General features: G+C 37.4%; 1 protein-coding gene across 2 annotated transcripts in view; it reads right to left on the bottom strand.

The window, feature by feature from the left end:
• The window catches only part of LOC143035350 (tRNA pseudouridine synthase-like 1), a 29,447-nt gene extending 18,372 nt beyond the window's left edge, over positions 1 to 11,075 (bottom strand). Inside the window, exons 1-4 of one of the 2 annotated variants that reach the window (XM_076202341.1) lie at positions 11,043 to 11,075; positions 10,744 to 10,950; positions 6,793 to 6,923; positions 3,496 to 3,622 (exon numbers count right to left, since the gene is read on the bottom strand). In XM_076202341.1, the coding sequence (XP_076058456.1) occupies positions 3,496 to 3,622; positions 6,793 to 6,923; positions 10,744 to 10,790 (305 nt within the window). In that variant the 5' untranslated portion in view covers positions 10,791 to 10,950; positions 11,043 to 11,075. Of the gene's footprint in view, positions 1 to 3,495; positions 3,623 to 6,792; positions 6,924 to 10,743; positions 10,951 to 11,033 lie in introns of both variants that reach the window. The other variant, XM_076202342.1, reaches the window with a different exon arrangement.
• Positions 11,076 to 12,551: the final 1,476 nt, after the last annotated feature.

The raw sequence follows: 12,551 nt of genomic DNA, 5'->3' as shown, positions 1-12,551 counted from the left end.
GGAGAGAGAGACAGAGAGAGTGAGAGAGAAAGAGAGAGACAGAGGGAAAAAATCTGTTGTCACTAAGGATAGGAAACAAAATTGTTCAGAACTCATTTAAATTTGTCCATATAATAGTGTTAATTTTCATATAAATGGCAAATTTCAAAGGTTTTCCACAAATACAGGTGAGTAATTTCATTAGGGAAATTGATCAGGATGATACATACATACATATACCAAGGCTTTTTCCCCCTTCCAAGGGAGGTAGCCAAAAAGGGAAAGGCATAAAAACACTCCCACCCATTTCATCCCTAAATACACTCCACACCCCTCCCACCCTTCCTCTCATCTGAGCACCTCCTGGATGACGGGTCATCCCTGCACCCTGCCCACCGCCCTGGGTCAGAAGCAGTGTCGCAGGACACAGCACATCCACAGCAAGGCCGCTTCATTTAATCGGCGACCCCCCCTCTCCGTCCCCCCTTGCATATAAGGAGAGGACGGGGAGAAATCCCTTCGGGCTGCGTCAAAACTCACTCACACACACTACCCCACCCCCCACCCCCCCGCCCATTTCTCCCCATGCAGTCACAATATCATCCATATACAACCATTCTCCACTCACCTCTGTCTTCCGTCCTCTCCCTTCCTTCCTCAACAGACATTCCCCTCTTCCCCAAAGCCCCCTTCACCCCATCCATCCACCTCATCCTAGGACGTCCCCTCATCTTCACTCCCTCCACATCTGCCTTCCATACCTCTTTTACTAGTCTTTCTTCACTCATTCTTTCCATGTGTCCAAACCATCCTAATATTCTTTCATCAACCCTCTCTCCCAAATCCTTTTTCACCCCTGTTCTCCTCCTCACCTCCTCATTTCTCACTCTATCTAACCTAGTAACCCCCACCATACTTCTCAGACACCTCATCTCAAACACATTCAAACTCCTTCTCTCTTCTTCTCTTATGTTCCACGTTTCTGCCCCATACAGTGCTGTTGGCACAATCACTCCTTCATACAGTCTCCTCTTCGCATCCATTCCCAAATGTCTATTTCTCATTACACTCTTTAAACCACCAAGGCATTTACTCGCTTCTCTCAATCTACATTCTACCTCCACCTTCACTCCACCTTTTCCTGCTACACTTGTCCCAAGAGAATGGAAGCTAGCTAACGTTACTCCCATATTCAAAAGAGGTGACAAAAAGAAACCAAATAACTATAGGCCTATTAGTTTGACTTCGATCGTAGGAAAAATAATGGAAACTATCATCAGAGATGCTATCAAATATCATTTAGAAAGTAACCGTTTGATAAATGATAGCCAACATGGTTTCAGACGGAAACGTTCTTGCGTGACTAACTTACTCGAATTCTACAACACAGTTGTCTCGAATTATGACAAAAGAAACAATATAGATTTAATATATCTAGACTTTGCAAAAGCTTTTGATACCGTCCCACACGAAAGACTACTTACTAAATTAGCTTTGCATGGAATAAGTGGTAGCCTATTAGGTTGGACTAGTAATTGGTTGAAAGGTCGAAAACAGAGAGTTGTTTTAAATGGAAAAACTTCTGGATGGAAAAGTGTTGCAAGTGGAGTTCCTCAGGGTTCCGTTCTTGGGCCACTTCTATTCATATATATAAATGATATAGACCATGGACTAAAATCTACTGTTTCCAAATTTGCTGATGATACAAAACTGTGCGGAGTGGCAAATGATCACTCAAACCAATTAGATATTCAAGAAGATTTAGATAAATTACAGCAATGGTCTGAAAAGTGGCTAATGAAATTTAACACAAGTAAATGCAAGGTAATGCACATAGGTAAAAATAACAGCAAGTACGATTACAAGTTATTTGGAAATTCGTTAACAAAAGTGGATAGTGAAAAAGATCTCGGCGTAATTATCAGTAACGACCTCAAATCATCCAAGCAGTGTATTTCAGCCTCTGAGAAAGCAAATAAGATTCTGGGATTGATTGCGCGATCTTTTGATTTCAAAAGTCCATCACTCATTAACAAGCTATATAAATCGTTAGTTCGTCCACATTTGGAATATGCTGTTTCCGTATGGTCACCGAATCTCATTAAAGACATTGACAGACTGGAAAAAGTACAACGGCGAGCCACAAAACTGATTCCAAATATCAAAAATAAATCATACGAAAATCGACTTAAGCACATGAATCTGTTTTCCCTAAAAAAGCGTAGACTCAGAGGTGACTTGATACAGGTCTTTAAGATTTTAAAGGGAATTGACAACATCAAAAGTGACCAAATTTTCACATTGAATGAGAATCAGACAAGAAACAATGGTCTCAAACTGTCCGGAAATAGATTCAATTTGGAAGTAGGTAGAAACAACTTTGCCAACCGTGTAGTTAATGAATGGAATAAACTTCCTGCACAGGTAGTGCAATGTAGTTCAGTTCGAAGCTTTAAGAATCATTTAGATAAATACCTAAGTAAGATGCTGTAATTATTATAATTTATGTTATATTATTTGTTTTTGTTTTGTTATAATTTGTCTGTCTGATTTTCATTTATTATTAGTTATATGTCAATTTATTATCAATTACTATTTACCTGTTTGTTTGTTATTCAACTATACCAATGCATTTATTTATGTATTTTAATTGTTATTTACATTGTTATAGTTTTAATTTTTTTTTTATTTTTTTTTATTTTTTTTTATTTTTTTTTTTTTTGCATCCGACCTAGATATGGATCAAAAGGTCTCCTGTCGGCATGCTTTGCCTTTGTAATCCTTTGTATCTAAAACTATCCACTTCCTCCAGTCGCTCTCCCTTAATGTTCACTTCCAGTCTACTGCCACTTTCACCCCTTGTACATCTCATCACCTTACTTTTACCCACATTTATCTTTAGCTTTCTTCTATCACATACTCTCCCAAACTCTGCCACCAGCTTCCTCAATCCCTCCTCTGACCCTGCCACAAGCGCAGTGTCGTCCGCAAACAACGGATGATACCGAGTTTAAAATAAAAGAAAGGAATAACTTCCAAGGTCACAATAACTTATACTGGATGTGACTTCACAATTGGTTCAAAGTTTCGTGACATAGAGCAAAAGCTTAAATGAGAAAAAGATACAAACCTAGCTCAGAAAGCAGAAATTGGTTAACTTAAAAGAGAAAATGAGACTGACAAGCGAGAGAACTAATCTTCTCAATTCTATAAAAGTAAACAAGGCCACAACAAAATCAAATGAGGATAAGATTGGTGAAATGTTAAAGGTACAAGATGGCTCATTAACTGGTATACAAAGATATTATGGAACAGCAGAGAAGAGCATATGACTTGATGTGTGATAGATTTTGGCTGGCAGGAAGACCAGGTTACTTCATGAAATGTATGCCAGGAACATAAGATTCAAAATAATTGGGAAATTACTATCATGATTATGGAAAGTGACTACAACTAAGTAAATACATAATCTGTCATCTTATCATCACAACTTACAGATTTCAAGAAACGCCTTACCTTATGCCTAATTTTTCTTTATAAAAGCAACAATTAAGTACTTTGGTCACATAATTTGGAGAAGGATACTCTCCATTTCTTCCTGGTTTTAAATCAACATGTGCTGTGGTTCTGAGAGCATGGACTCCTGAAAAAATAATAAGTGAATAAAGATTAATAACTAAATAAAAGATAAAGCAATGATAACAATAATATTATTATTCTACTCTACATATCAAAGCCTTCTTCCCAGTTATAAGAGAGGTAACTAGCCAAGACCACCCACCCTAACCAAGCCAATAGCAAAACACAGCACATCCACAGCCTGACCTCACTGCTTCATTTACATGGCAACCCTTCTTCCTTGTCCCCTCATATGAAAATAGTGAAGACAAGGAGAAACCCCTTTGTGCTGTGACAATCTACAGACCATTCACAACCATTCTCTGCTCACATATATCTTTTACCTTCTCCCTTTCCTGCTCAACAAACATTCCCCTTCTACTCAGGGCCACCTTCACCCTATCCATCCATCTCATTCTAAGTCTCAAGTTCACGCCATCCACCTCTGCCTTCCACACTTTTTGCTAGTCTTTCTTCACTCATTCTTTCCATGTGCACAAACCGTCCCAGTATTTTTTCATCAGCTCTATCTGCCACCTCCCTTTCCATCCCTACTCTCCAGCTTTTCATCATTTTTCTCTGTGGGTCTTATATCTGGGGATTGTTATTAAATAACTGAGTTTGGACTTCCTTGAAGGGCTTGTTTAGTGATTTGGGTGTGCATGTGTTTCACAGTGGATTTTTTGTATGATGTAGGTGGTAGGTTGTTTATAGATGTTTGAGTAACATGCTGCTGTTATAGTTTTTTGTAGCAATCTGATGATGGTACTTTTGAAATGTATTCTAAAGAGTGTGTCATTTAGAGTCCTGGTATAGAATTGTGTTCTACCATTTTCATGTGGTGTTCTTTTGGGAGGATTTTGGTTTTTGTATGTAGGTGTCCAGTGGGGGTAATTTTGGTACATCCTAATTGTTAGGCTGGTAGTCTTGCCCCACTTTAGGCAGCCAAATCTTTGGTATGATGACACCCACGTAGGTGTCATGAGGTGCGAGTAGGTACACAAGCGTACTGGTGTCGGCATCTTGATTATACAGTATATTTTTTTGTAGTTGTACATGAGCTACATCCAGATTCTGTGAATTGCTTTGATAATGTTTTCTGTGTTTATTATTACTCAGAGTAAGAGAATGAGTAATACAGCAGTGACTTCATATTTTATAATGTGAGTAGTGTGATACATCATACCTATGGCAGCCAATGCTGCGTGTGAGAATTTGATTCATACTGAAGTGGTTAAGTTGGTTTGAAGGCAAACTGATGAAGGGAGGAGGATGAATGAGAGTGGAATATGTGGGGATTGAATGGGTGAGAGTGGATTTTATGCCTTTGTTTTTTGGCTACCTCCCTTGTAAGGGGAAAGAGTTATTGGTGTGTGTGTGTGTATTTAGAAATGAATGTTGGGTGCCAAATAATGATAGCTTGGTTTCAGTGCGAGAAAAGGGGGGGGTGGACGAAAAGATGAAAACGGAGAGAATGACTGCGAGTTTCAAGTCATGTCCCAACTTGGTCTGCTTGCAGGAGAGGGGTGAAGAGGTGAGAAATCAAGGAGCAGCAAGCAGTGGACTCAGGATGGCCGATTGATTGAGAAGAGCTTGCTTTAGGGTTGGAGAGAGCGAGTAGTTTGGGGTGAAGGTGGGATTTTATTAAAGTTGTGTTATGTCACCATGGTTGTTCAACGTGTACATGGATGGGTTGGTAGAGCATGAAATATGAGGGTAATGGGCATAGGATTGGAGATGGTTAGAAAGAATGGCTGGAAGTAGGAAGTGAGTCAGTTGTTGTTTACTGATGTCACTGTACTTGTGGCTGGGTCAAAGGGGGGTCTAAGGTAGTTCATGACACAGGAGGAAGTTGAAAATAAACATGGGTAAAAATAAGGTGATGTGATGTACAAGGGTGGCAGTAAATTGTAGGCAAGTCTTAAAGGAGGTTGGAAGAAGTGGATAGCTTTAAGTATTTAAGGTTCTATGTAGCAGGGAATGGATGAGTGGGATGGAAGTAGACTGTAGAGTGAGAGAAGTAAATGTCTTGAATCAATGACAAGTGCAATGAGAAATATATATCTGGAGACGGATAAAAAGAAAATATTACAAGAAGGAGTAATTGTACCTATCACAAGGTATGGGGTAGAGACTTGGAATTTATGGGAGGAAGAACGGAGAAATTTAAATGTGTTTGAGATGGATAGAGTGAGAAATTATGAGGTTAGGAGGAAAGCTTGGGTGGAAAGGGTGCTGGCAGTTAGGGCTGATGAAAGAGTGCTGGGATGGTTTAGGAAACACCTTGCCTAAAGACACATCAATTTGTGGGAGATAATTCAGGAAGACACCATAAATGAAGTTAAAAGTAAAGCTTGATCAATAAAGATGGGACCCCATGAGCATGGCTTTTGTTGCAATCAAGACAGACTGCAAGAGAGTGACGTCACAAAGCACGTCACAGCATGTTGTACAAAGTTAACATTCACTCCAGCAGTATGCACATGAAGACACACACATTTTAGGAGTAATGTGGTACTAGGTCACCAGAAAGACCTGATTTCCCACAATAATGCGGGAAAGAGACCTCACAACCTAGGTCAGATCCCAACAGTCAGCTCTGCGGGTCAACTTCCACAAGGCAACTGTTAAAGACTACCATACAAATTATATTTCTTCTGTATATATTTTTTCCTTCTTGTTCCATTTCATTTATGCTATGTTATCCTATTGTTCTAGGTTAGGTATATTTATTGTAATTAGCAAAATATTGATTGTATCACTCAATTAGTTTCACGCCACTTTTGGCCTCTTGTGTACAAATGCTATCTGTAAATTGATGAAGTGTCAACTGACACCAAACCCTTCTTCACCATGGTTCAATGCTCAGTGGACAGATTCAGATTTCACTATGGACTTGAGCAGGCAACCAGTCTCCTGCTATCCACGCAGAATAAATCCATTAAGCTCATCACTGCTTACATTTGAAAAACCCACTACTCATTGGTCACCTGGTCACCAAACTCTCCATCTCTAAGCCTCCGAAGAACTTATCAACAGTGTGGATAGGAATACAATCCTGCCACACTCTATCCTCATACATTATAGTTATACACAATTAGGTAAACATACACATATTCAACAAAAATGATAAGAGGAAACATAGGTAAGTGGGTAAAATAAAAGTTTACAAAATACAGCAATCAACAACCTAACCTGCATCTGTTCGACTTGAGCAGCTCAGCGGTCCTGCTGCGAATTTAGTAAGAGCCTTCTCAAAGTGACCCTGTACTGTATGAAAGTCACCTCCACGGAAATTGTTAGGGATGGTCTGCTTCTGAAGACCTCTGTGAGAAATAAATGTTGTACTACCAACTACTACTTTTACACTGTGAGAACTAGTAAAGAGCAAGTAATATGCATGATTCACGACGATTATAGTAAATCACTTGTGATGGAACTGTTCAATGCTCTCTTTATACAAGTAGGTGTATGCATTGCATTTTTGTAATCAAAGTCTATTCCTTCTTTAAAATTATGAAACCATCCTTATCAAAACTTACTTTTCCAAATAATCTCACCATTACAATCATCTTGCCACCTTCAACATTACTTGTACATGTCTTAACTTAACTTTTAACCTTATTCACTCATAACTTTCTTTTCTCATACACTCTCCCAAACTTGATCATCAATTGCATCATTCTTATACATGTATCCCATCACCTCATCCATCTCTGTTGCATGCTGAACTGGGGTACTGATTTCATGTTTACCCTGTGCTGGGGTAATGACCCCTGAACTAGGGGTACTGACTGCATGTTATTGTGTGGTATTAATTGGAGACGGAGAGGGGGAGTCGCCAATTTAATGAAGCGGCCTTGCTGTGGATGTGCTGTGTCTTGCGACACTGCCTCTGACCCAGGGTAGTGGACAAGATGCAGGGATGACCCATCATCCAGGAGGTGCCAAGATAAGAGGGAGGGTGGAGGGCAGTGGAGTGTATTAGGGATGGAATGGGTGGGAATGGTTTTTATGCCTTTCTCTTTTTGGCTACCTCCATTGTAAGGGGGAAAAAGCCTTTGGTATATGTATGTATGTACAGTATGTGTTAATTGCAAATAAGCATGCAGCCAATGCTTTGGGGACTTCTGGAGCACCCCTACAGACTTGAGCCACATATTTTATCTATGTTGGAGTAAAATCTCCTAGAAGAATGATGCTATTTTTATACTAAAACTATCCATCAGTTATGATGTTCCCTTGAAAATATTCTGCATACTTTTTCTTTTCCCTTGTGTCCCATGCGATATAGGGAGGAGGGACTTTAGTCACTGTGTTTCCCATGCAAGTCATAAAAGGTGAAAGTAGGACAGAGTGATGGAACTAGGCATCATGCTCTCTGTATACTCATTTACAAGAAGTCAAGGCATAAGTGGGTCTGAAAGACTTCTAACCAGTAAAAAGGAAAGATAGGTAGTATGTTTGTGAGAAGGAAAATGGATGTGTTAGCACCAAGTAAAACTAGGTGAAAGGGAGGGATGATTTTGAGTTTGGGAGTATGGTGAGGAAAGCATCAGGAATGAAGAAGGGGTGAGGGAGGGAAGGGGTAGCTCTACCAAAGGCTTTTTTCCCCCTTACACAGAAGGTAGCCAAAAGAAAAAGGCATAAAAACCACTCCCACCCATTCCATCCCCTACATACTCCACTCTTCTCCACCCTCTTATCTGGTAAGTGATGAGAAAGGAAAATGCAAGGAGTGAAATGTATCTTCAAAGTTAATGTGGATGAAAATGAAACTGAAATAGGAGATGTGGGTTTTTGTGAGTGCATATGGACATGGTAGTGAAAAGAACTGAGGAAAGGGAGGCCTTTAGGATAGATTTAAAAGAGTGCTCAAAGAGTTTTGGAAGAAATGTCAATGTAGTAGTATTGGGAATCTCAAGTAGGGCATGAACCAATAGATGGAGTGGTCGGGAATATATAAATCTAGTAGTATTGGGATATTTCAATGCTAGAATAGGGTGATGAACCAAACGATGGAGTGGTCAGGAAGTTTGGAGTGCCAGGTAAAAATTATAGTGGAGAGTTGATGGTGGAAACACTAGTTGATGATAGCAAACACAGTGTGAAGAAAGTCAAGCATAATTATACATGGGATGTAAAGGTAGTTGACAAGGAATTAATGGACTATGTAGTGGTATCCAAAGGAAGGATAGGAAGAGTTATGGATGTCAACATCCTTATAGGAAGGATATTTGATTTGATTTGATTTATGAGTTTTTGGTCTAATACCAAGTGCCAGACCTGGAAGGTCATTCAGCACACGTCTGTTAATAAATATATATTTAATGAATACAATTATATGGCTTCCTGACACAACACATTCACACTACCAACACTAATATATATACTAAATATATTAATTAAACCATACCAAACTCTCATTTACACATAAATGTTAAGAAAAAAGAATTAACTACCGTAAAACATTAATATCTTTAAAATATTTTAAAATATCTAATACTGACTTATCTGATAGTAAATTTGCCCTATGTTGAATAGAAAGCATTGTGCATTCAATTACAATTCATTTGATAGATCAATTTGACAAGTGGAGCACAGAGGAGCAACCCTTTTAGATCCACTAACCATTAAAAACTTGTAAGATGTGAATCACCTATGTGAAGCCAATTTAGTTCACTACATAATTAAAATTTGAATTTTTATGGTATCTTTTTTAGAAGCGCACACCTACACAATATAGCATTAGAAAATTAAATACTAATTTTGTAAATTATAATACATTAATGTAATGTATGTTCTTCTTGGCAGAAATCAATAACAGAAAACATTGCTAAAAATGATGCTCGAATAAATGGAGTTGCAGCAATTCCCATGAAACCATCTTTGTTTTGATAGATTTCGAAGTCAAAGAGAACGGCAACCCTGTTGACCTCTAGGATTACAGGTACTGCATTACTAAATTCAAGTTAGGTTAGGTGAGGTTAGGTAAGTTAGGTTAGAATGGATGAATTTATCATACTTTAATTTCTTTGATTTCTGCATCAACCAAAACAAAGATGGCATCTCAAGTAGTTGTAGCAGCTATATTTATTTGAGTATAGCTTTTAGCAACTTTTCCTGTTATTGATTTCAGTAAATTTGTAGAAGTGCACACCTGTGCAATATAGCAACAGAAAATTAATAATTAATTTTGTAAATTATAATCCATCAACGTAATATGCGACTTTCTTGACAGACATCAATAACAAAATAGTTGCTAAAATTAATTTACTAACAAACGAAGTTGCAGCGGTTGAATGATACGCCATGTTTTGATAGATCCCGAGGTCGAATAAATATAAGGATGATAAATTCCTCTATTCTAACCTAACCTATATTTAGTAATTCAGTACCTCAAATTCTAATGATCACCTGGGTCATCATTACAGATGTTGATAGCCTGATTATTATTATTATCCCTCAGGAAATTAACAGACGATGCCAGAACCCCGTGTTCTCTCATAAAGTCCAAGAAAGCCCTATTGTCTTTGTGATAGCATTTATTAATGTTACCTAGAGTTGGAGAACACCCAGTCAACAACATGAAAGCCATCATCTGACAGTTGCTGGACTGGACAGACAACAACATGGCATCTGGACCATATCCTAGCAGCTCCATTTGTTAGTAGATTTGCTTGTAGCAATGTTTTTTGTTATTTCCACCAAGAAAATTGCATATTATGTTCATGTATTAAAATTTACAAAATTAATATTCAATTTTCTAATGCTGTACTGCATAAGTAGGCACAATTAAAATAATTATGATACCTTGATTTCTGCCAAGAAAAACATATATTTAATATACATTTTAATATACATAGTATTAAATATATTACGATGATGTGTTATAGTTTACATATTTAATTTCCTATTGTTATCTATATCACATACGTGTGCATTTCTAAAAATTTATCTTTTTTATAGTCAATACATATTTATCAATGAGTAACAGCAATTAAGGTATATGACATATTATACCTGATAATAACATGATAAATACTAAAAATAAATTAATAGGTTCATTGAGGCCCTCCCCAGTGGCAGTGTTTACTCAGACCGTGAAAGAAAACCTATGTTATGTATGATTCCTATCTTGCTTACCTAAATTGTGTCCCTATATACCCAAAATAAAAAAGGTAACGTTTCATAGGCACTTTTTATCCTGCCCAGGTTCCAATTTATTTCTGTATATCCTTTAGTAGATATACACTCTTCAATGTGTAGCAAAATAATTGAAACCAATTTAAGTCCCATAAGTGGCCAATAATTCCTCTTGAATGCTTATGTCGTGACTTAAAACCAATCTATCTGGGGAAGATATATAAAGGGTTAAAATTCTATATTAATTATATTTTAAAACTACAATATAATAGATATCATTCAGCACTTACTTGCCTTACATTTAACTTTGCTTGCAGTACCGTGTAGGCGTGCACTTTTGTTTACATTACAAAATTAATACGGGATAACAAAACAGTAACTGTAGATTTTCGATTAATATTTATTCTTTATTAAACATTCATTTCACAAGCATTTGAAGCCAATAATAATTATATTGAATTAATCAGCAAATATAAGGAATATAGACTGTCGCAGGTAAGAATAGAATAACATTCTTGGGATACTAACAATAATAAAAAAAAGAGCTTATTTCCATTTAAGTCCCGTAAGAAATTATTTAGATTTAGATTATATTTTTCAGTATACAACCATTTCATAAGAAATTAAGCCAGCAACTGTTACTGTCAGGAATAAATCCCGACAGAGACATTTTTCTGAAGTAAATAAACTATTATTACATATTATCTGTGGTTACGGCCTCAGTTAATTTAGTGAATTGATAGCTGTAGAATTAGGATTAAGATTGAAATACAGCAATTAAGCATATAAAGTTGTATGAAATTTGTTTTCTAGAATGCTTGTATATGAAAGCATATCAAGCTGTATGAAATTTGTATTCTAGAATGTTAAGTATTTGAAAGCCTATAATTTTTGTTTATATATACGTTCGGCGCCAAGTGGGGCCCCTGTAAGGCAGTCCAAGACATTATTTGAAACTGACCACAAGTGTTAGGGATTCGTGATTGGGGAGCGATATGAAATGTACCCTAATTACAGACCTCATATAAAAGTAATAGTGTGACGTGCAAATGCGACTAGGCGTGTGTTAAACCAAAGTGAGGGGACGCGTTCTGAGACAGCCAGCCTCCCCTCAAGGCATACCTTCATTCTTCCCCTCACACCCATCCTATCTCCAATGCCACGCCCGAAGTCGACTCACACCTCACTGCCATCTGAGCAAAGACAAAAAAAATTACCAAGTGGTCCCAAGGCCAGGTTAAGTAATTACATAATATTTAATGAAATATCCAAACAAAACAGAATGATTGAAATTATTACATATTCACAAAGATACATGAATCTTTGTGATGCCATTGTACTTTTCAGGGTTCGATGAGTCCCTGCCGATCACAGGTATGTATTTTTTCTGTCGCTGAAAGTTGTATATAATTTCACACAGAGTACCCCAGAATTAACTCGGTGGGACGGTCACCTAGATTAACTTACACCGTCAACATTTCGTATTAAAAGGGGTGGGATATCTGTAGGAAAACATAATTTTCTCTACAGCGAAGAATACAAATGAATTAAACAATGGATGTAAAGAATAAAGACCGAGTCACAGATAAGAATATAATAATATGCTAGGGATAACTCAAAAATCCTATTTAGGGGCCCATTTCCATTGAGGTCTCTTAAAGGTCAGAATGCACCCCGGGAGACACTTTTTCAAACCTCCGTGCAGTGTAAATAAAAAAACACTGCCGATCATTTCCACGAAATATTTTTGCTATTAAACTTGAATTTAGGCAACAAAAAAGATCTTTTTCAACTCTGAATAAATCGTT

Source organism: Oratosquilla oratoria, chromosome 18 (assembly GCF_046742065.1).
Source record: "Oratosquilla oratoria isolate Oo_2021 chromosome 18, ASM4674206v1, whole genome shotgun sequence".
Classification (NCBI taxonomy): domain Eukaryota; kingdom Metazoa; phylum Arthropoda; class Malacostraca; order Stomatopoda; family Squillidae; genus Oratosquilla; species Oratosquilla oratoria.
This window is presented reverse-complemented; position numbering and strand designations above follow the sequence as displayed.